This window comes from Haematobia irritans, chromosome 5 (genome assembly GCF_050003625.1).
Source record: "Haematobia irritans isolate KBUSLIRL chromosome 5, ASM5000362v1, whole genome shotgun sequence".
In the NCBI taxonomy this organism is placed as follows: Eukaryota; Metazoa; Arthropoda; class Insecta; order Diptera; family Muscidae; genus Haematobia; species Haematobia irritans.
Window position 1 is genome coordinate 92,079,379 of NC_134401.1, and position 25,857 is coordinate 92,105,235.

General features: G+C 37.2%; 1 protein-coding gene across 1 annotated transcript; it reads left to right on the forward strand.

Annotated features, from left to right (window-relative positions):
* Nucleotides 1–11,946: 11,946 nt before the first annotated feature.
* Nucleotides 11,947–12,424, forward strand: LOC142239920 (uncharacterized). Its single transcript, XM_075311660.1, has 2 exons — nt 11,947–12,195; nt 12,272–12,424. Exons 1-2 carry the CDS (start codon nt 11,947–11,949, stop codon nt 12,422–12,424), a joined length of 402 nt encoding a protein of 133 aa, XP_075167775.1.
* The last annotated feature ends 13,433 nt before the right edge of the window (nt 12,425–25,857 follow it).

Genomic DNA, 25,857 nt, shown 5'->3' on the forward strand with positions numbered 1-25,857 from the left:
TACTCCGTATGCAAAATTTTCCGTAAATCGGATTACAACGGTCATATGAGTGAAAATCGGTGGAAAGATATATATGGGAGCTATATCTAAATCGGAACCAATTTCAACTAAATTTGGCATGCACAGGTACAATGTTAATTCTACTCACTGTGCAAAATTTTACGAAAATCGGATTACAAATTTGACCTCTGCTGTCATAAATCGGGCGAAGGACATATCCAGCATGTTAATTTTACTCTCTGTACAAAATTTAAAGTAAATCAGGGCAAAACTCTGGCTTCTGGGGCCATATATTCGGTACACTTTACGACACTATCAATTACACTCGTTGTACATAATGTAAAGCAAATCGGCTGAAATTCTGGCTTCTAGGACATTATTAGTAGATATAGGGCGAAAGATATATATGGGAGCTATATCCAAAACTGAACCGATTTCTTCCAAAATCAGTAGGGTTCTATTCTGACTCAAAATACTTGTGCCAAATTTGAAGTCGATTGATTACAAAAATGTGTTCACAGACAGATGGACAGACGGACGGACAGACATGGCTAGGTCGACTCAGGGGCCGGCCCTGAGCAATATTGCCAAAGACACCATAGGTCTATCTCATCTCTTTCTGGGTGTTGCACACATATGCACTAACTTATAATACCTTGTTCCACAGTGAGGCACAGGGTATAATAAGATAAGGAGACGACCCTGTTATTACAGTTTTAAGGTAATAGGGTAATGTCGTGAGAAATTTTTTTATTACAAAGTTAGAATTTAGTAGGAGAGGATGGTTGTGACAGATCTTATAAAACCCTCCTGGCTGTGGTTATGACTGCGAGAGCAGAGGTGAACACTATTTCTGTGGATCTTTGGCGGTGTGAGACGGAAGGTACTGGAAATCGGATTTCGCTCAACGTGTGGGTCTCTGGACGTGGTTAGGGTGGTCGCACACCCCTTACTGAGAATAGGAAAACAACGTGAAATACAGCTCTATCTGATGAAAAGGATAAATGGAGGAAATTGGAGGAACACGTGACTAGAGTGATTGCACACCTCTAGCTGAGGAATGGGAGAGAATGAGGTTACGTAGGAATACGTGGCTGGAGTGATCGTACGCCTCTAGCTGAGGAATAGAATAGAAGGCGGAAAATTGAGGAACTCGTGGCTAGAGTGATCGCACACCTCTAGCTGAGGAATGGAAGAGAATGAGGTACTATAGGATTTCATGAAGAACAAGTGGCTAGAGCGATCGCACACCTCTGGCTGTTGAATAGAAGAGGGTGAGGAAAATGGAGGAACACGTGGCTACAATGATTGCTCACCTCTAGCTAAGGAATAGGAAAATATGAGGTAATGTGGGGACACGTGGCTAGAGTGGTCGCACACCTCTCGCTGAGGAACAGGAGTGATCGCACACCTCTAGCTGTGGAATAGGAAAGAATGAGGAAAAGTAAGAACACGTGGCTAGAGTGGTCGCACACCTCTAGCTGTGGAATAAGAAAGAATGAGAAAAAGTAAAAATACGTGGCTAGTCGGCTGAGCAATATTGCCAAAGACACCATATGTCTATCTCGTCTCCTTCTTGGTGTTGCAAATATATGCACTAACCCTGTTCCACAGTGTGTCGCAGGATATAATGAGATAAGGAGGCGACACGGTTATTACACTTTTAAATTAATTGTCGTGAGAATTTTTTTTATTACAAAGTTAGAATTTAGTAGGAGAGGGTGGTTGTGTCAGATCTTATGAAACCCTCCTGGCTGTGGGTATGACTGCGAGAGGAGAGGTGAACACTATTTCTATAGATCTTTGGCGGTGTGAGACGGAAGGTACTGAAAATCGGATTTCGGTCAACGTGTGGGTCTCTGGACGTGGTTAGGGTGGTCACACACCCCTTGCTGAGAATAGGAAAACAACGTGAAAATGGAGGTATTCGAGGCTAGAGTGATCATACAGCTCTATCTGATGAAAAGGATAGATGGAGGAAAGTGCAGGAACACGTGACTAGAGTGATTGCACACCTCTAGCTGAGGAATGGGAGAGAATGAGGTTACGTAGGAATACGTGGCTGGAGTGATCACACGCCTCTAGCTGAGGAATAGAATAGAAAGCGGAAAATGGAGTAACTCGTGGCTAGAGCGATCGCACACCTCTAGCTGTTGAATAGAAGAGGATGAGGAAAATGGAGGAACACGTAGCTTCAGTGATTGTACACCTCTAGCTGAGGAATAGGGTAGAAGGAGGAAAATGGAGGAACACGTGAGTGATTGCACACTTCTAGCTAAGGAATAAGAAAATATGAGGTAATGTGGGGACACGTGGCTAGAGTGATCGCACACCTCTCGCTGAGGAACAGGAGTGATCGCACATCTCTAGCTGTGGAATAGGAAAGAATGAGGAAAAGTAAGAACACGTAGCTAGAGTGGTCGCACACCTCTAGCTGTGGAATAGGAAAGAATGAGAAAAAGTAAGAACACGTGGCTAGAGTGATCGCACACCTCTAGCTGAATTATTTACAATATTCCACAATTCCAAAATATATCTACTAAGATACTCACTCACTTCGTTGGTGTTACCTCCTTGTCGGCTGCTGACTGACTGACCCAGATCTTACAAAATGCATACCTTTTTATACTTTTCCCCAGCATGCGTTCTAAGTAGGGTTTTCTTTTTCCCGGACTTTTTGCATTCCCGGGAAAGCGGGAATTTTTTTCGAATTTCCCGGGATCCCGGTCAAAGGGAAACCTGCTTTGATGTGGAATACATTTAGACATTTGAATAAATTAGAAATCGCCTAAAGCTACGGTTATAAGGCGCTCTCTGGATAACTAACAATATATATTACGTTGTTCTCTTAATTCAGCCATAAATCATACTAAACTACGAAATATTTATACCCTTCACCACTACTGTGGTACAGGGTATAATAAGTTTGTGCATTTGTATGTAACGCCAAGAAGGAAAAGTCTGAGACCCATCGTTTAGTATACCGATCGTCTTAGAATTAAATTCTGAGTCGATTTAGCGATGTCCGTCTGTCTGTCTGTCTGTCTGTCTGTCTGTCTGTCCGTCTGTCTGTCTGTTGATGTATTTTTGTGTACAAAGTACAGCTCGCAGTTTTAGTCCGATTGTCCTAAAATTTGGTATAGGGTCCTGTTTCGGCTCAAAGACGATCCCTGTTGATTTTGGAAAAAAACGGTTCAGATTTAGATATAGCTGCCATATATATTTTTCACCGATCTGGTCATAATTGGCGTGTATATCAACCGATCTTCCTCAAATTCCGTACATCCGAATATTTTATGAGTCTCGAAAAACTTGCAAAATATCAGCCAAATCGGTTCTGATTTAGATATAGCTCTCATATATAGCTTTCGCCCGATTTACACTCATTTGCCCGCAGAGGCCAAGTTTTTGCTCCGATTTAGTTGAAATTTTGCACAGGAAGTAGAACTAGCATTATAGCTATGCGTGCCAAATTTGATTGAAGTCGGTTCAGATTTAGATATAGCTCCCATATATAGCTTTCGCCCGATTTACACTCAAATGACCACAGAGGCCAATTTTTTGCTCCGATTTAGTTGAAATTTTGCACAGTCTGTCTGTCTGTCTGTCTGTCCGTCTGCGTGCCAAATTTGGTTGAAATCGGTTCAGATTTAGATATAGCTCCCGTATGTAGCTTTCGCCCGATTTACATTCATATGACCACAGAGGCCAATTTTTAACTCCGATTTAGTTGAAATTTTGCACAGGGAGTAGAATTAGCATTGTAGCTATACGTGCCAAATTTGGTTGAAATCGGTTCAGATTTAGATATATATCCCATATATATCTTTCGCCCGATTTACACTCATATGACCACAGAGGCCAATTTTTAACTCCGATTTAGTTGAAATTTTGCACTGGGAGTAGAATTAGCATTGTAGCTATGCGTGCCAAATTTGGTTGAAATCGGTTCAGATTTAGATATATCTCCCATATATAGCTTTCGCCCGATTTACACTCATATGACCACAGAGGCCAAGTTTTAACTCCGATTTAGTTGAAATTTTGCACAGGGAGTAGAATTAGCATTGTAGCTATGCGTGCCAAATTTGGTTGACATCGGTTCAGATTTAGATATAGCTCCCATATATATGTTTTTCTGATTTCGACCAACATTTTCCTTGTAAAATCGCCACTGCTTAGTCTAAAAGTTGTAAAAATGACTCTAATTTTCCTAAACTTCTAATACATATATATCGTGCGATAAATCATAAATAAACTTTTGCGAAGTTTCCTTAAAATTGCTTCAGATTTAAATGTTTCCCATATTTTTATACCCTTCACCACTACTGTGGTACAGGGTATAATAAGTTTGTGCATTTGTATGTAACGCCAAGAAGGAAAAGTCTGAAACCCATCGTTTAGTATACCGATCGTCTTAGAATTAAATTCTGAGTCGATTTAGCGATGTCCGTCTGTCTGTCTGTCTGTCTGTCTGTCTGTCTGTCTGTCTGTCCGTCTGTCTGTCTGTTGATGTATTTTTGTGTGCAAAGTACAGCTCGCAGTTTTAGTCCGATTGTCCTAAAATTTGGTATAGGGTCTGTTTCGGCTCAAAGACGATGCCTATTGATTTTGGAAAAAATCGGTTCAGATTTAGATATAGCTGACATATATATTTATACCCGATCTGGGCATAAATGACGTATTTATCAACCGATCTTCCAATTTCGTATAATGGGATATTTTGTGAGTCTCGTAAATTTTGCAAAATATCAGTCAAATCGGTTCAGATTCAGACATAGCTCTCATATATAGCTTACGGCCGATTTAATCTCCTATGGCCTCAGAGGCCAATCTTTTGTTCAGATTTAGTTGAAATCTTGCACAGGTAGTAGAATTAACATTATAAATATGCACACCGAATTTGTTTGAAATCGGTTCAGATTTAGATATAGCTCCCATATATATCTTTCGCCCGATATGGACCAATACGGTCCCAGAATCCAGAGTTTTACCCCAATTTGGTTGAAATTTTGCACTAGGAATACAATTAGTAGTGTAGTCAAGTGTGCCAAATTTTATTGAAATCGTTTCAGATTTAGATATAGCTCCCATATATATCGTTCGCCCGATTTACACTCATATGACCACAGAGGCCAATTTTTTGCTCCGATTTAGTTGAAATTTTGCACAGGAAATTAGCATTGTAGCTATGCGTGCCAAATTTGGTTGAAATCGGTTCAGATTTAGATATAGCTCCCATATATATGTTTTTCTGATTTCGACAAAAATGGTCAAAATACCAACATTTTCCTTGTAAAATCGCCACTGCTTAGTCGAAAAGTTGTACAAATGACTCTAATTTTCCTAAACTTCTAATACATATATATCGAGCGATAAATCATAAATAAACTTTTGCCAAGTTTCCTTAAACTTGCTTCAGATTTAAATGTTTCCCATATTTATACCCTGCTCCACACTGCACACAGAGAAGGAATATGATCACCTCAAACATGTTTCAAGAGCAAAATGTTATTTTTGTGTGGTGACCATGTAACATGTTTGCCACTAAAATGTTATTTTCTCGTCAAATATACCCTGCTTGCCGAAATCAGATACATGATTTCCGAGAAAATAACATGGTTGCGAAAACCATGTTACATGGTCACCACCCAAAAATAACAATTTGCTCTTAAAACATGTTTGAGGTGATCATATTCCTTCTCTGGGTGTGTGGAACAGGGTATTATAAGTTAGTGCATATGTTTGCAACACCCAGAAGGAGACGAGGTAGACACATGGTGTCTTTGGCAAAAATGCTCAGGGTGGGTTCCTGAGTCGATATAGCGATGTCCGTCTGTCCGTCTGTCCGTGAACACATTTTTGTAATCAAAGTCTGGGTCGCAGTTTTAGCCCAATCGACTTCAAATTTGGTACAAGTATGTGTTTTGGCTCAGAATAGATACCTATTGATTTTGGAAGGAATCGGTTCAGATTTAGATATAGCTCCCATATATATATTTCGCCCGATATGCACTTATATGGCCCCAGAAGCCAGAGTTTTACCCTAATTTGCTTAAAATTTTGCACAAGAAGAACAATTAGTATTATAGTCAAGTGTGCCAAATTTTATTGAAATCGGTTCAGATTTAGATATAGCTCCCATATATATCTTTCGCCCGATATGGACTAATATGGTCCTAAAAGCTAGAGTTTTGACCCAATTTGGTTGAAATTTTGCACAAGGAGTAGATTTAGCATTCTAGCTATGCGTGCCAAATTTGATTGAAATCGGTTCAGATTTATATATAGCTCCCATATATAGCTTTTGCCCGATTTACACTCATATGACCACAGAGGCCAATTTTTTGCTCCGATTTAGTTGAAATTTTTCACATGGAGTAGAATTAGCATTGTAGCTATGCCTGCCAAATTTGGTTGAAATCGGTTAAGATTTAGATATAGCTCCCATATATATGTTTTTCTGATTTCGACAAAAATGGTCAAAATGCCAACATTTTCCTTGTAAAATCGCCACTGCTTAGTCGAAAAGTTGTAAAACTGACTCTAATTTTCCTAAACTTGTAATACATATATATCGAGCGATAAATCATAAATAAACTTTTGCGAAGTTTCTTTAAAATTGCTTAAGATTTAAATGTTTCCCATATTTTTTTACTAAAATTGTGTTCCACCCTAGTGCATTAGCCAACTTAAATTTTGAGTCTATAGATTTTGTAAAAGTCTATCAAATTCTGTCCAAATCAAGTGATATTTAAATGTATGTATTTGGGACGAACCTTTATATAGCACCCAACACATTTGACGGATGTGATATGGTATCGAAAATTTAGATCTACAAAGTGGTGCAGGGTATAATATAGTCGGTCCCGCCCGACTTTAGACTTTCCTTACTTGTTTTTTACTAACATTGTGTTACACCCTAGTGCATTAGCCGACTTAAATTTTGAGTCTATAGATTTTGTAGAAGTCTGTCAAATTCTGTCCAGATCGAGTGATAATTAAATGTGTGTATTTGGGACAAACCTTTATTATAGCCCCCAACACATTTGACGGATGTGATATGGTATCGAAAATTTAGATCTACAAAGTGGTGCAGGGTATAATATAGTCGACCCCACCCGACTTTAGACTTTCCTTACTTGTTTTTAATACAAAACATTTTGACAATGGTTAAGGCAGTCTCTTTCAGTATAGTTTTCGAAAGAACACTATTAATATAGTGGGATTTTTTGTAACACTAAAAAACTCTTTGGAAATGAAAGAAACTTATTTCGATTTCACCATCGTTAAACTGGTCAATAAATGCACATATGCAGCCAATATTCCCAGAAGGGAAACACTACCATGTAATACGACATTCACATTACACTTCCAAAATACACTTTAACTAGATTTCAGTTGTCGTATGCTTTAAACCCCAATTTTAATAGATTCCAAGCCTAATGTTTATAAGGAATAAATTTGAAATTAAAGTAACTATCTTAAAAAAAAGGTTGAAATTTTCTTATTTTATAAAAAAACATACTTGCAATAATTTGAAATTTTGAAATTATGCAATTGCCAACGTGAGATACATAAGGTAAAATGTCCCGTTGTTTTTAAAGGTCTTCCAGTCTATCGGAATGTCGGTTTACAGAGAGCTCGAGCTCGTTTCTATCAATAATTCATTAATTGGAGAAATATGACAAGTGCAAACTTCTTTTTAACAATTGGGAGCCCGTTGGATTCTGGATTAGAACCCACGACTATGTATGTTGCACAAGACAACTACTACCATAGTTATTCACATTACACTTCCAAAATCCACTTTAACTAGATTTCAACTGTCATTTGCCATATAAAACCCTCTATTATACATAAAATATTGTAAAGAAAATTTCCCGGGAATTCCCGCACTTCATTCCCGGGAAAGCGGGAGCGAAAAAATAGCAATTTCCCGGGAATTCCCGGGATCCCGTTCCCGGGAAAAAACCCTAGTTCTAAGGGCAACTTGTTTACCTTTAAACGTAATAGTTGATGTCCACCTGTGGTGTTGTTGGTTAGAACTGCAACTTGCTTTATCCAATTATTTACGCTAGGTTATAGGAAATTAGCTTACAATATAATATTTCAAATTCATTTTATAACTAACATGTAACTCATTATTATTAAATATTCTTCATTCGCTAATATTATACGTCGTGGCAGGAAACGAGGGTCTCCGACTTCCAGTGTCACAAATTAGAATACCCTCCATCCTATGGCGGAGGGTATAAAACTCTTCTCGGTTTTTTTTTGTTTTATCCTAAACCAGATAACCAGCAAAAACCAAAATGCAGATTGGGATTGCGGATCCTCTTGGAATGCAAATTTCATCCGATCCGATTGAAATTCGGTACGTGGTGTCAATATATGGTCCCTGATAAAGATTTAAAAATTGTTTCATATCGGTCCATAATTATATTTAGCGTCCATATAAACCGATCCCCAGATTTGCGAAGCCTATTGGAAGAGCACATTTCATCCAATTCGGTTGAAGTTTGATACGTGGTGTTAATATAAGTCATCCGATCCGATTGAAATTTGGTACGTGGTGTTAGTATATTGTCTCTAACAACCATGCCAAAATTGGTCCATATCGGTCCATAATTATATATAGCCCCCATATAAATCGATCCCCAGATTTGTCCTCCGGAGCCTCTTGGAGGAGTAAAATTCATCCGATCCGGTTGAAATTTGGAACATGGTGTTAGAATGTGGTCTCTAACCAACACGTAAGAATTGGTCCATATCAGTCCATAATTATATACAGCCCCCATATAAACCGTTCCCCAGATTTGATCTCCGGAGCCTCTTGGAGGAGCAAAATTCATCCGATCCGGTTAAAATTTGCAACGTGGTGTTAGTATAAGGCCGCTAATAAACATGCCAAAATTGGTCCATATCGGTCTATAGTTATATATAGTCGATCCCCAATCACACAAAAATTGGTCCATATCGGTTCATAATCATGGTTGCCACTCGAGCCAAAAATAACCTACCAAAATTTTATTTTTATAGAAAACATTGTCAAAATGTTATTTCTATAGAAAATTTTGTCAAAATGTTATTTCTATAGAAAATTTTGTCAAAATTTTATTTCTATAGAAAATTTTGTCAAAATTTTATTTCTATAGACATTTTTTTTTCCAAATTTAACTTCTATAGAAAATGTTGTCAAAATTTTATTTCTATAGAAACTTTAAACTTAATTATATACATATTTAATCGGCCTTTTTAGTTTAATATATACCACGTATGGACTATGTGGTATATAGTACGGTGTTAGGAAGTTTTAAGATCCCTTGCCATCGGCAAGTGTTACCGCAACCCAAGTAATTCGATTGTCGATGACAATCTTCAGTAGAAGTTTCTACGCAATCCATGGTGGAGGGTACATAAGCTTCGGCCTGGCCGAACTTACGGCCGTATATACTTGTTTTTTTTTTTTTATTTTTTACTAACATTGTGTTTCGTTCCAGGGCGTTAGCCGCTTAAATTTTAAGTCCAATGATTTTGTAGAAGTAAATAGTAATATTATAAACGGATGAAAATTGGCTTCAAGAAGTAAAATCGGGAGATCCTCCGGATGGGGACTATATCAAAACATGAACCGATATATACCAAGCTAAGCACAGCTCTCTACGAAATTAAAATACTTTTAGATTTTCAATTTCAATAAAATAGGATGAACTTAGCAGTGTCTATATGATCATGAAGACAAATCGTCTTATCGTTTTATATGGGGGCTATATCGAAACATGGGCAGGTATAGCCCATCCTCGAACTTGGCCTGCCTGCAGACAAAATAACAAGCTTATGCCAAATTTCAGCACGATAGTTTCCTTAGTGAAGGCTGTAGTGTGATTACGACAGATATACAGACCAACAGATGGATAGGGTTTTATGGTCTTTCGGTATGCTTACACTGGGAAAATATTTGAGCGAAATCAAAACAAGTAAGGAAAGTCTAAAGTCGGGCGGGACCGACTATATTATACCCTGCACCACTTTGTAGATCTAAATTTTCGATACCATATCACATCCGTCAAATGTGTTGGGTGCTATATAAAGGTTCGTCCCAAATACATACATTTAAATATCACTTGATTTGGACAGAACTTGATAGACTTTTACAAAATCTATAGACTCAAAATTTAAGTTGGCTAATGCACTAGGGTGGAACACAATTTTAGTAAAAAAAAAAATATGGGAAACATTTAAATCTGAAGCAATTTTAAAGAAACTTCGCAAAAGTTTATTTATGATTTATCGCTCGATATATATGTATTACAAGTTTAGGAAAATTAGAGTCAGTTTTACAATTTTTCGACTAAGCAGTGGCGATTTTACAAGGAAAATGCTGGTATTTTGACCATTTTTGTCGAAATCAGTAAAACATATATATGGGAGCTATATCTAAATCTTAACCGATTTCAACCAAATTTGGCAGGCATAGCTACAATACTAATTCTACTCCATGTGAAAAATTTCAACTAAATCGGGGCAAAAAATTGGCCTCTGTGGTCATATGAGTGTAAATCGGGCAAAAGCTATATATGGGAGCTATATATAAATCTGAACCGATTTCAATCAAATTTGGCACGCATAGCTAGAATGCTAAATCTACTCCCTGTGCAAAATTTCAACCAAATTGGGCCAAAACTCGGGCTTCTGGGGCCATATAAGTCCATATCGGGCGAAAAATATATATGGAAGCTATATCTAAATCTGAACCGATTTCAATCAAATTTTGCACACTTGACTATACTACTAATTGTACTCCTAGTGCAAAATTTCAACCAAATTCGGCCAAAACTCGGGCTTCTGGGGCCATATAAGTCCATATCGGGCGAAAAATATATATTTCATATCATTTCATTTCATATATTTCAATCAAATTTTGCACACTTGACTATACGACTAAGTGTTATGCTAATACAAAATTTCAAGCAAATCGGTATAAAACTCTGGCTGCTGGGTCCATATTAGTGCATATCGGGCGAAAGATATATATGGGAGCTATATCTAAATCTGAACCGATTTCAATAAAATTTGGCACACTTGACTATAGTACTAATTGTTCTTCTTGTGCAAAATTTTAAGCAAATTAGGGTAAAACTCTGGCTTCTGGGGCCATATAAGTGCATATCGGGCGAAATATATATATATATGGGAGCTATATCTAAATCTGAACCGATTTCTTCCAAAATCAATAGGGATCTATTCTGAGCCAAAACACATACTTGTACCGACCTGCGACCTAGACTTTGATTACAAAAATGTGTTCTCGGACAGACGGACAGACGGACATCGCTATATCGACTCAGGAACCCACCCTGAGCATTTTTGCCAAAGACACCATGTGTCTATCTCGTCTCCTTCTGGATGTTGCAAACATATGCACTAACTTATAATACCCTGTTCCACAGTGTGGAGCAGGGTATAAAAATAATTCAACGCCACAGTCAAACTAGCGAACATTTTTAGCTCATATTTGATATATAAATCATAATAGGAGTATTTTCCAAAAACCGTATCCAGATATTTCGAAAGAGCTCCGGCAAAAACAGTTTGACACTCATTTTGGGCAAATATTTGCCATCACTATCCAAAGGTGGTGGATAAAAAAATTGTATCATCCAAATTTTACTTTCTTCATAGATGCATTCAATGAGTATTGTCTCCAATTGGACGTTGCATCCATTTTAAAGTTACACATGTGTAATTGCAAAAACTATCATCCCTTGAACATTATTTTAGCCATATTATCAATGTTAACACTTAAATTTCCTAAACCTACACCGACTTACACTCTATTGTATTTACAATTAGGCTGCAAAAAGACGTTTTACTCTTGTTGTGGAAAATGTAACATGCAGTAAGTATGATTCGATTATGCTACTCCACAATTGTAATGCCAAAATGGTGGGCCCTAGCGATTATCTTCTCAATGTGGAGTTTATGTATGATCGCAATATAGGAGAAAATGTCCAGTTCCATATCTATATATATGCAAACCTATTGAATAATCCGAAGGCAGTAAAGTTTTTGGATATTAAATTTAATATTTGTAACTTTTTGGGTTCATCTGCGACAAACCCTATAATGAAGTCTCTTATGACAGAATTATGGAAGACAACTAATATGCCTTACGAATGTCCCATGAAAGCTGTAAGTATATATATAGAAAATTTAATTAATAATATACATGTATAGCATAAATGGTTTTAATTCATTTTATTTCCAGAACTACTTATACACCTTGACCAACTATAGTATCAGCAACATATTATTTCCGAACTACACACCGCATGTAAAGTTTAATTTTACATTGGATACCGTATATAGTGACAAGGTAGTTGCCAGGTTTATTGTAGAGGGCTATACAGTCCGTAAGTAATGAGAGAAGTTTTTTATGGTAGAATATCAAACATAATTTTGACATTAAATAAAAATGGAGTGTATGCTTGTGATCGATATAGTCAAAACCCAATGGACCAAATTTTATTTGCATGCTCTATGGGCCGTGAGAAATGTTTCAGTGTAGTTTGAAGTTTGTCTGTTTTTATGTTTTTGAACCATATCGCAATACGTTGTCTTTTATTGTGTTTTTGCAGATTAGAACGATAACCCTATGCTCCATTTGGCTGAAATCGTTGGATTCTTAATTTCTCCCTTTCTAATCTCTCTTTGCGCTATCAGCCTGTGTTTCTCTAACTGCGTTGCCCGACTCATACCAAACATCCTTTCGTCGGCGGTACCGACTCATACCTAACATCCTTTCGTGAAAACATGACATAAATAACTATCACTTTTTATGCCCTAAGTTAGGTTAGTCCCCGGTAAGTCCCCGGTCTAACAAAGAAAAACAATTTTTTTGTCAAAATTCGTTTTTATTATTCAACATAGTTCCTTTCAAGAGGGATACAACGATTATAACGACCTTCCAATTTTTGGATATCATTTTGGTAGTACTCCTTCGGTTTTGCCTCAAAATAGGCCTCAGTTTCGGCGATCACCTCTTCATTGCAGCCAAATTTTTCCCTTCCAAGCATCCTTTTGAAGTCTGAGAACAAGAAAAAGTCGCTAGGGCCAGATCTGGAGAATACGGTGGGAGGGGAAGCAATTCTAAGCCCAATGCATGAATTTTTGCCATCGTTCTCAATGACTTGTGGCACGGTGCGTTGTCTTGGTGGAACAACACTTTTTTCTCTTCATATGGGGCCGTTTTGCCGCGATTTCGACCTTCAAACGCTCCAATAACGCCATATAATAGTCACTGTTTCTGGTTTTTCTCTTCTCAAGATAATCGATAAAAATTATTTCATGCGCATCCCAAAAAAAAGACCATTACTTTGCCAGCGGACTTTCGAGTCTTTCCACGCTTCGGAGACGGTTCACCGGTCGCTGTCCACTCAGCCGACTATCGATTGGAGTCAGGAGTGTAGTGATAGAGCCATGTTTCATCCATTGTCACATATCGACGGAAGAACTCGGGTGTATTACGAGTTAACAGCTGCAAACACCGCTTAACACGTTGTTGTTTTTGGTCAAATGTGAGCTCGCGCGGCACCCATTTTGCACAGAGCTCCCTCATATCCAAATATTGATGAATGATATGACCAACACGTTCCTTTGATATCTTTAAGGCCTCTGCTATCTCGATCAACTTCATTTTACATTCATTCAAAATCATTTTGTGGATTTTTTTGATTTTTTCGTCGGTAACCACCTCTTTCGGGCATTCACTTCGTTCACCGTTCTCCGTGCTCATTTCACCACGCTTGAATTTTGCATACCAATCAATTATTGTTGATTTCCCTGGGGCAGAGTCCGGAAACTCATTATCAAGCCAAGTTTTTGCTTCCATCGTATTTGTATACCCTCCACCATAGGATGGGGGTATATTAACTTTGTCATTCCGTTTGTAACACATCGAAATATTTCTCTAAGACCCCATAAAGTATATATATTCTGGGTCGTGGTGAAATTCTGAGTCGATCTGAGCATGTCCGTCCGTCCGTCCGTCCGTCCGTCTGTTGAAATCACGCTAACTTCCGAACGAAACAAGCTATCGACTTGAAACTTGGCACAAGTAGTTGTTATTGATGTAGGTCGGATGGTATTGCAAATGGGCCATATCGGTCCACTTTTACGTATAGCCCCCATAAAAATGGACCCCCAAATTTGGCTTGTGATTGCTCTAAGAGAAGCAAATTTCATCCGATCCGGCTGAAATTTGGTACATGGTGTTAGTATATGGTCTCTAACAACCATGCAAAAATTGGTCCATATCGGTCCACTTTTACGTATAGCCCCCATATAAACGGACCCCCAAATTTGGCTTGCGATTGCTCTAAGGGAAGCAAATTTCATCCGATCCGGCTGAAATTTGGTACATGGTGTTAGTATATGGTCTCTAATGACCTTGCAAAAATTGGTCCATATCGGTCCACTTTTACGTATAGCCCCCATATAAACGGACCCCCAAATTTGGCTTGCGATTGCTCTAAGAGAAGCAAATTTCATCCGATCCGACTGAAATTTGGTACATGGTGTTAGTTAGTAACAACCATGCAGATTAATATATGGTCTCTACCAACCATGCAAAAATTGGTCCATATCGGTCCATAATTATATATAGCCCCCATATAAACCGATCCCCAGAGTTGAACTCTTTGAGGAGCAAAATTCATCCGATCCGGTTAAAATTTGGTACGTGGTGTTAGTATATGGTCTCTAAGAACCATTCAAAAATTGGTCCATATCAGTCCATAATTATATATAGCCCCTATATAAACCGATCCCCAGATTTGAACTCCGGAGCCGCTTGGACGAGCAAAGTTCATCCGATCCGGTTGAAATTTGCAACGTGGTGTTAATATATGGCCGCTAATATTCATGCCAAAATTGGTCCATATCGGTCTATAGTTATATATAGCCGATCCCCAATCACACAAAAATTGGTCCATATCGGTTCATAAGCATGCTTGCCACTCGAGCAAAAATAATCTAGCAAAATTTGTCGAAATTTTATTTCTATAGAAAATTTTGTCAAATTTTATTTCTATAGAAAATTTTGTGAAAATGTTATTTCTATAGAAAATTTTGTTAAAATCGTATTTCTATAGAAAATTTTGTCCAAATTTTACTTCAATAGAAAATGTCAAATTTTTTTTTTGTCAAAATTTTATTTCTATAGAAAATTTTGTCAAACTTAATTATATACGTATTTAATCGGCCATTTTAAGTTTAATGTATACTACGTATGGACCACGTGGTATATATTACGGTATTAGGAAGTTTTAAGATACCTTGTCATCGGCAAAAGTTACCGCAACCCAAGTAATTCGATTGCGGATGACAGTCTTCAGTAGAAGTTTATACGCAATCCATGGTGGAGGGTACATAAGCCTCGGCCTGGCCGAACTTACGGCCGTATATACTTGTTTTCCCTTCAGAAAACAGTATTTTATCAAAACACGCTGAAAAATAACAATATAGAATACATTAAGCCTGCAAAACATAATCCAAATCGGTTTAGATTTAGATATAGCTCCTATATATATGTATCGCCCAATTCTCAAAAATGTCCCCTAATAACCATATTTTTCACCATAATAGCGTTATTTTTAAACCGATCTTACTGAAATTTAGAGTATATAGGGACCTATATCTATGTTAAATCTGAACCGATTTGGATGATATTTGGCAAGTTTGATTGATACCACAGAAGGTTTCCTTGTGCTAAATTTGAGTAAGATCTGATAATAAATGAGGTCTCTATGGTCAAAGATATGGTTATTAGGATCAAATTTTTCAAAATCGTCCAATACATACATATATGTGGGAGCTATATCTAAATCTGAACCAATTTTGAAAATATTAAGCAGGTTTGATTGATGCAATAGAAGGTTATCTTGTGCTAAGTTTTAGTAAGATCGGGTAATAAATAAGGCTATTTTGGTAAAAAAAAAATATGGCAATTAGGGAATTTTTTTTTGAAAATCGGGCAATACATATATGTGGAAGCTATATCTAACTCTAAACCGATTTTGATATTATTTGGCAGATTTGGTTGATACCATAGAAGGTTACCTTTTGCTAAATTTGATTAAGATCGGGTAATAAATAATGGTTTTATGGCCAAATTTGGGAAAATCGGGCGACACATATATATGGGAGCTATATCTAAATCTGAACCGATTTCGATGAAATTTTGCACACTTGAAGGGTGATGAAAAAGATTATCGGTTAGTAAAAAAATGCAACGTAACCATTTGTCGAAATCGGGCGATACATATATATTGGAGCTATATCTAAATTTGATCCGATTTCTTCCAAATTCAATTGCATTTGTCCTTGTACCCAAAAAGCACCCTGTACCAAATTTCATTAAAATTGGTTAATAATTGCGACCGGAATCCTGCGAACAACAAATACATGGACAGACGGACACCAAGCGCTACATCGACTGAGGTGGTGATTCAGAGTCGATCGGTATATATTTTATGGGGTCTAAAATCGATATTTCTGGTAGGCACATTTTGTGGCAGATCAAGGTTATTATACCCTGACCACTATGTGGTTTAGGTTATAAAAATTATTTTGTAAACTAGTGTTAGTAAACATAAGCATTGTGGGCTACCAAAAATGATAGATTTTACTGTTGGGTCGATTGGTAGAATTCTTGATGTTTTGGTTGAGTTTACAAAATATTCCTCTCCAACTAAGAGGTATTTCAAAAATTTTCTATAGAAACAAAATTTCGTAAAATTTTTATTTGTATATAAAATTTTGACAAACTTTTCTATAGAAATAATATTTTGACAAAATTTTCTATACAAATAAAATGTTGACAAAATTTTCTATACAAATAAAATTTTGACAAAATTTTCCATTGTAAATAATTTCCTATAGAAACAGACGGACGGACATGGCTAGATCTACTCAGAGACCAGAATTGAGCAATATTTCCAAAGACGTGATGCGACTATCTGGTCTCCTCAGGGAACTTATAATACCCTGTACACCGATAAAAAGTAAACTGTTTTATAGGAAGAACGAAAATTGACCTAAATTTTACTCCACATTTTGAGATTTCCACAAAGCGTTTTTAAAACCAGGAAAATTTAAGCCCTTTTGTACTTTTAACCTGCAGTTCACGAAAATACATCCTCTCATAGAAGAAACAAGTATATACAGCAGTAAATTCGGCCGGGCCGAATTTTAAATACCCACCACCATGAATCAAGTATAATAGTTTACTATGAAAACTCTTCGTCGTAGTGGGTTACTTGATAATATAAAGAATTGTAGGGGGTTTGATGACAAATCTTCTCCCAAACGAGCCAGCTCCCGAAGACAAACTTTAAAGATTCTACCTATGAAGACCAGATAAGATTTTGGATTTATGAGAACCAATTTTGTTAGAGTTTTAGAGAAAATATAAACATATCGTGTATATGTTGAAATTACGCCTGGATTTAAAATCTTAAATCTGTAGACTTTTCCGCATTTTTTTAAATAAGATGAGTAAAATCTGTCACTTTTACTTTCAGTTTGAAGCAATTTTCATGATCAGTGCGTCTGCTATACCCTGAAAGAAGTGTATTCTTTTTAGAGAAACATAATTTTAGACAAGCAAAGTTTTCTTTTGACACAAATTTTAGAGACAATCGTTGAATAAACGAAAACACTTAATAAGAAAAAGAAATTTCGTTTGTCTAAAATTTTATTATAGATTACTAATTTCCAGCAAATCGGATAAAACCTACGGATTCTAGAAGCACAAGAAATAAAGCCGGGAGATCGGTGTATATGGGGGCTATACCAAAACATGGACCGATAGGCACCATTTGCTACTCACATATTTGTGATCTTAAAATATCTCCAGATTTTCAATTTCAAACAAATCAGCCAGAAAATATAGTCTCTAGACGCCCAAGAAGTAAAAATCGAGAGTTCAGTCTATATGGGGGTTATACCAAAATATGGACCGATATACCTCAATTTCGGCACTCTTATTTGTAATCTAAAAATACCTCTAGATTTCGAATTTCAGGCAAATCATGTAATAAATACAGTTTATTATAGTTCAAGAATTTCAGCAAAGCGGACGGTAAATATAGTTTCTAGAAGCCCAAGAAGCAAAATCGGGAAATCAATCTCTATGGGGGCTATATCAAAACATGGACCGATGAGCACCATTTTCGGCACACCTTTTTATGGTCCTCAAATACCTCTAGATTTCCAATTTCAGGCAAATCTATTGGTAAATATAGTTTCTAGAAGCCCTAAAAGCAAAATCGGGATATCGGTCTATATGGGGGCTATACCAAAACATGGACCGATGAGCACCATTTTCGGCACACCTTTTTATGGTCCCCAAATACCTTTATATTTCCAATTTCAGGCAAATTGGATAAAAACTACGGTTTTTATAGGCCCAAGACTCCAAATCGGGAGGTTGGTTTATATGGGGGGCTATATCAAAACATGGACCGATGCGGACCATTTCCGACACACCTCTTTATGGTCCCAAAATACCTTTAGATTTTAATTTTATACAAATCGGATAGAAAATACTATTTCTAGACGCGTAAGAAGCAAAATCGGGAGATCGGTCTATATGGGGGCTATACCAAAACATGGACCGATATGGACCATTTTCGACACACCTCTTTATAGTCCGACAATACCTCTAGATTTCCAATTTCAGGCAAATCGGATGGTAAATATAGTTTCTAGACGCCCAAGAAGCAAAATCGGGAGATCGGTCTATATGGGGGCTATATCAAAACATGGACCGATACGAACGATTTTCGACACACCTCCTTACGGTCCTAAAATACCTCTAGATTTTCAATTTCAGGCAAATCTGATAAAAACTACGGTTTTTATAGGCCCAAGACCCCAAATCGGGAGGTCGGTTTATATGGGGACTATATCAAAACTTGGACCGATATAGCCCATCTTCGAACTTGACCTGCCTGCAAACAAAAAACTAATCTGTGCCAAATTTCGGGACGATAGCGCCATTATTGAAGGCTGTAGCGTGATTACAACAGACAGACAGACAGACAGACAGACAGACAGACGGACAGACGGACATGCTTATATCTTCTTAGAATTTCTCCCTGATCAAGAATATATATACTTTATATAGTCGGAAATCGATATTTCGATGTGTTACAAACGGAATGACAAACTTATTATACCATACAGCAGTTCATTCTTACTATTTTTGGGAATCGTACGAAAATCTTCTTTTGCTTTAGTTCATATTGAACTTATGTGTACGGTCATTGAACTTTATACCCAGAGTTAGTTCATAAAATTTTTGAGGCATACTTAAAAAAAGTAAAATTTCATTAAGTTGTGGACAATTTCAGAAAAAATAATAAAAATTAACTTCTAGCAAATAATTTTTCTCCAATAAAAATAAGTTAAATTTAGCGTTAGTTTAACTACGGAAATTTTTTTCTGTGTAGTGGTTCAGGGTATAAAAAGCTAATTTATTCACTTCGATACAGCGATGCCAGTCTCTTCATGTATTTTTGTGTCAACAGCTCGCAGTTTAAGCCCTATTTCCACAAATTTGGCATAGGGTCTTACACACACTTTTAACATGATTTTACTGGAATTTGTACCATATTGTAGTCACTGTAATACCAGACTTTTCACAGAATCGGTTAAGATTTAGATAAGGCTTCGACTTGTGTAAATGTCGGCCGATTTGACCAAATATGGTCCCTAAACCGTCAATTGACCATCTATCTTGGCGAAATCTAGCCCATATCCTTGCAAAATAAATAAAACAAGTATATACGGCCGTAAGTTCGGCCAGGCCGAAGCTTATGTACCCTCCACCATGGAATGCATAGAAACTTCTACTGAAGACTGTCATCCAATATCGAATTACTTGGGTTGCGGTAACACTATACCACATAGTCCATACGAGGTATATATTAAACTAAAAAAGGCCATTTAAATACGTATTTAATTAAGTTTAAAGTTTCTATAGAAATAAAATTTTGACAACATTTTCTATAGAAAAATTTGGACAAAATTTTCTCCGAAATAAAATATGGACAAAATTTTCTATAGAAATAAAGATTTGACAAAATTTTTTATAGAAATAAAATTTTGACAAAATTTTCTATAGAAATAAAATTTTGACAAAATTTTCTATAGAAATAACATTTTGACAACATTTTCTATAAAAATAAAATTTTGGTAGATTATTTTTGGCTCGAGTGGCAACCATGATTATGAACCGATATGGACCAATTTTTGTGTGATTGGGGATCGGCTATATATAACTATAGACCGATATGGAACAATTTTGGCATGGTTATTAGCGGCCTTATACTAAGATTTCAACCGGATCGGATGAATTTTGCTCCTCTAAGAGGCTCCGGAGGTCAAATCTGGGGAACGGCTTATATGGGGGCTATATATAATTATGGACCGATGTGGACCAATTTTTGCATGGTTGTTAGAGACCATATACCAACACCATGTACCAAATTTCAGCCGGATCGAATGAAATTTGGTTCTCTTAGAGGCTCCGCAAGCCAAATCGGGTTTATATGGGGGCTATATATAATTATGGACCGATGTGGACCAATTTTTGCATGGTCATTAGAGAACATGTACCAACACCATGTACCAAATTTCAGCCGGATCGGAAGAAATTTGCTTCTCTTAGAGGCTCCGCAGGCCAAATCGGGGGATCGGTTTATATGGGGGCTATATATAATTATGGACCGATATGGACCAATTTTTGCATGTTTGTTAGAGACCATATACTAACACCATGTACCAAATTTCAGCCGGATCGGATGAAATTTGCTTCTCTTAGAACAATCGCAAGTCAAATTTGGGGGTCCGTTTATATGGGGGCTATACGTAAAAGTGGACCGATATGGCCCATTTGCAATACCATCCGACCTACATCAATAACAACTACTTGTGCCAAGTTTCAAGTCGATAGTTTGTTTCGTTCGGAAGTTAGCGGGATTTCAACAGACGGACGAACGGACATGCTCAGATCGACTCAGAATTTCACCACGACCCAGAATATATATACTTTATGGGGTCTTAGAGCAATATTTCGATGTGTTACAAACGGAATGACAAAGTTAATATACCCCCATCCTATGGTAGAGGGTAATAAATAGCAAATATTGTAAAATTGTAAAAGTACCTCAAAGGTACCTATATCTCTAATATATATATATATATATATATATATATATATATATATATATATATATATATATATATATATATATATATATATATATATATGTGTACAGTGCTGGCTAGAGGTGTGCGCGTGACACGAAATTATCGTGACACGCGTGAATCACGTGAGTCGTGAATAAAATCTGAAGCAACTCTCGTGAATGTGCGTGAATGGGACTAAAACAAATATGTCGTGCGTGAGTGTGCGTGAGTAATAAAATCTGTTCGTGAATGTGCGTGAATAATATTTCTGCAAAATCACGCTCACGAAAAAAAATCAAGATTTAATTCTTACTCGTATGTTAACTGAAATTGATTTAGTTGTCGAACTATATTTTATTTATGAATTTTATTACCCTTGCTCATTCCCGATGGGAAAATGCCATGAGTCTCGTGAATTTGTCGTGGATCACGTGAATTGTCGTGAATCGTGCGTGAGCGTGAGTCTATAGAAGTACTTCGTGCGTGAGCGTGTGTGATTACTGCTTTTCATTTCGTGAATGTGCGTGACTGGGAGTGGCTACGACACTTATCGTGCGTGAATAAATATTTGACTTCGTGAATGTGCGTGAGTGTGAGTGAAATTTCACTCTCGCGCACACCTCTAGTGCTGGCCATATAATAAGGGTCATTTTCAAAAACTGTACTAATGTATATTTCTTTGCATTTTTGCTCAACGTATGGTAGTTTTTAAGGTCAATGTGTAAAGTAACGGGATTTTATAACAGTTATTTGTTATTCTCAATAATCACACATCTCTGATTGTTTTGCGCTTTACAGACTATCAGTTATTCCGGAGGGAATGTCGGGTGTTTGTAAAGAATCGATACGACTTGTCGGCGATGACTAAATAATCGGTAAATGTGTTATCGATCCCATAAACATGCAGCAGTATCGATTATGCCTTCGGACTTAACTTATAATGTACACAATATGTGGGATATGTTCGACACGAGCACTGTCGTCCGGAATAACTGATAGTCTATAAAGAGCATTACGTAAACTGATAAAAAAAATTCATTTACTGAAGCAGTCGTAATTTGAGTGTGTCTTAAATTGGTCACATAATTAAGGGCAAGGAATATTTCACTTTGTTTTCAGAGAAAACATTTCAAAAAACGCTATAAGTACAAAAATATGATAAAATCATGGTACAGTAAGTATAAAAGTGTGCAATCATATTTTGGAAATGGGTCACAATATGAGCTGCTCTCCGGAGTTACGCAAACTTATACTTTGTAAGTACGTTCGTTAAAAGAAAACAATTCGTGACATATCGAATGAGTTGGAATGTTCCAAATCGAGAGTGCACAATGTACATTATAGGAATAATGAGACTGTTGAAAAGTGCACCCAGACCAAGAAAAGCAACAAATGCTGATGATCGCATAAACTGCCGAGTGAGAAAAGCTAACCCTTTTCTAACCTCCATGTAGATTCATAAGCAAATAACACCTCAAATTAGTAATGAAATATCCACTCGCACTGTAAGACGAGTTCTACTTGAGGGAAATCTCCGTGGCTGTATCGCAAAAAGAAAACCACACGTTTCTGCCAAAAATTAGAAAACGCGTATACATTTTCAAAAAGAGCATGTAGATAAACGCTTAGAGTTTTAGAAAAACATTCTATGGAGTGACGAATTGAAGTTTAATTTGTTTAGTTCGCATGGTAAGAGATATGTTCGAAGCCCTCCCAATAAAGAACTCGACCCACTTTATAAACTAAAGATTATAAAACATAGTGGTGGGAGTATGAGGGTTTGGGCTGCATTTATTTATTTATTTAAGCCTATCCTGTACAACAAGATTAAGGTCTTATAATTAAAGTACAGGAATTTTAATAAAAAACAAGTATATACGGCCGTAAGTTCGGCCAGGCCGAATCTTATGTACCCTCCACCATGGATTGCGTAGAAACTTCTACGAAAGACGAATTGGGTTGTGGTATCTTAAAACTTCTTAACATCGTTTTCTAAGTTGATAGTTAGTGGTACCATACGTGGTATATATTAGACAAAAAATGTATATATAGGTAAGTCTACAAATAATTACGAATCAATATGGACTTTTGCACGGTACGTAGAGAGCCAGAATTGAAATATGGGGGTCGGTTATATGGGGGCTCTATACAGTTATGAACTTGATATGGACCAATTTTTGGATCGATTTATCTGAGGGCTATATATATCTTTGGGGATCGATTTATCTGAGGGCTATATATAACTATAGACCGATATGGACCTAAAGGGTGATTTGTTAAGAGCTTGATAACTTTTTTTTAAAAAAAAACGCATAAAATTTGCAAAATCTCATCGGTTCTTTATTTGAAACGTTAGATTGGTCCATGACATTTACTTTTTGAAGATAATTTCATTTAAATGTTGACCGCGGCTGCGTCTTAGGTGGTCCATTCGGAAAGTCCAATTTTGGGCAACTTTTTCGATCATTTCGGCCGGAATAGCCCGAATTTCTTCGGAAATGTTGTCTTCCAAAGCTGGAATAGTTGCTGGCTTATTTCTGTAGACTTTAGACTTGACGTAGCCCCACAAAAAATAGTCTAAAGGCGTCAAATCGCATGATCTTGGTGGCCAACTTACCGGTCCATTTCTTGAGATGAATTGTTCTCCGAAGTTTTCCCTACATGTGTGGCATGTAGCGCCATCTTGTTGAAACCACATGTCAACCAAGTTCAGTTCTTCCATTTTTGGCAACAAAAAGTTTGTTAGCATCGAACGATAGCGATCGCCATTCACTGTAACGTTGCGTCCAACAGCATCTTTGAAAAAATACGGTCCAATGATTCCACCAGCGTACAAACCACACCAAACAGTGCATTTTTCGGGATGCATGGGCAGTTCTTGAACGGCTTCTGGTTGCTCTTCACTCCAAATGCGGCAATTTTGCTTATTTACGTAGCCATTCAATCAGAAATGAGCCTCATCGCTGAACAAAATTTGTCGATAAAAAAGCGGATTTTCTGCCACTGATTTTGGTAATAAAATTCAATGATTTGCAAGCGTTGCTCGTTAGTAAGTCTATTCATGATGAAATGTCAAAGCATACTGAGCATCTTTCTCTTTGACACCATGTCTGAAATCCCACGTGATCTGTCAAATACTAATGCATGAAAATCCTAACCTCAAAAGAATCACCCTTTAGTTAGGCATGGTTGTTAACGGCCACAAAACTAGCACAATGTACCAAATTTCAACTGACTCGGATGAAATTTGATCCTGCAAGAGGCTCCAAAACCAAATCTCGGGATCGGTTTATATGGGGCTACATATAATTATGGACTGATATGAACCAATTCCTGCATGGTTGTTGGATACCATATACTAACATCGCGTACCAAATTTCAACCCAATTGGATGAATTTTGCTCTTCCAAGCGGCTCCGGAGGTCAAATCTGGGGATCGGTTTATATGGGGGCTATATATAATTATGGACCGATTTCGACCAATTTTTGCATGGGTGTTTGAGGCCATATATTAACACCACGTACCAAATTTCAACCGAATCGGATGAATTTTGTACTTCCAAGAGGTTCCGAAGGTCAAATCTGGGAAACGGTTTATATGGGAGCTATATATAATTATGGACCGATATAGACACATTTTGGCTGTTTACTAGAGACCATATGCTGACCCCAAGTACCAAATTTCAACTAGATCGGATGAATTTTGCACCTCCAAGAGTTTCCGAAAGTCAAATCTGGGGACCGGTGTATATGGGGGCTATATATAATTATGGACCGATATGAACCAGTTTTTGCATAGTTGTTAGAGACCATATGCTAACACCATGTACCAAATTTCAGCCGGATCGGATGAAATTTTCTTCTCTTAGAGGGTCCGCAAGCCAAATCTGTGGATCGGTTTATATGGGGGCTATATATAATTATGGACCGATGTGGACAAATGTTTGCATGGTTGTTAAGGACCATATACAAAGACCGTGTACCAAATTTCAGCCGGATCGGATGAAATTTGCATCTGTTTGAGGCTCCGAAAGCCAAATCGGGGGATCGGTTTATATGGGGGCTATATATAATAATGAACCGATGTGGACCAATTTTTGCATGGTTGTTAGAGACCATATACTAACACCATGTACCACATTTCAACCGGAGCGGATGAAATTTGCTTCTCTTAGAGGATCGGCAAGCCAAATTTGGGGTCCGTTTATATGGGGGCTATACGTAAAAGTGGACCTATATGGCCCATTTGCAATACCATCCGACCTACATCAATAAAAACTACTTGTGCCAAGTTTCAAGTCCATAGCTTGTTTCGTTCGGAAGTTAGCGTGATTTCAACAGACGGACATGCTCAGATCGACTCAGAATTTCACCACGACCCAGAATATATATAAAGGGTGATACGGTCAAAATTTGGTCAAGGGAAAACGCGTGTCAATCGGTGAAATCGTTTATTTAAAAAATCAAATTAAATTTCTTTTTCAAGTTCAATTAGTATAAAATTCAGGAAAAATATTCAGTTAGGCTTTCGCTTTTCCAAATCCGAATTGCCGGGCCTCACGCTTAACATCTGCCATCAGATTTTGTACAGCCACCTTG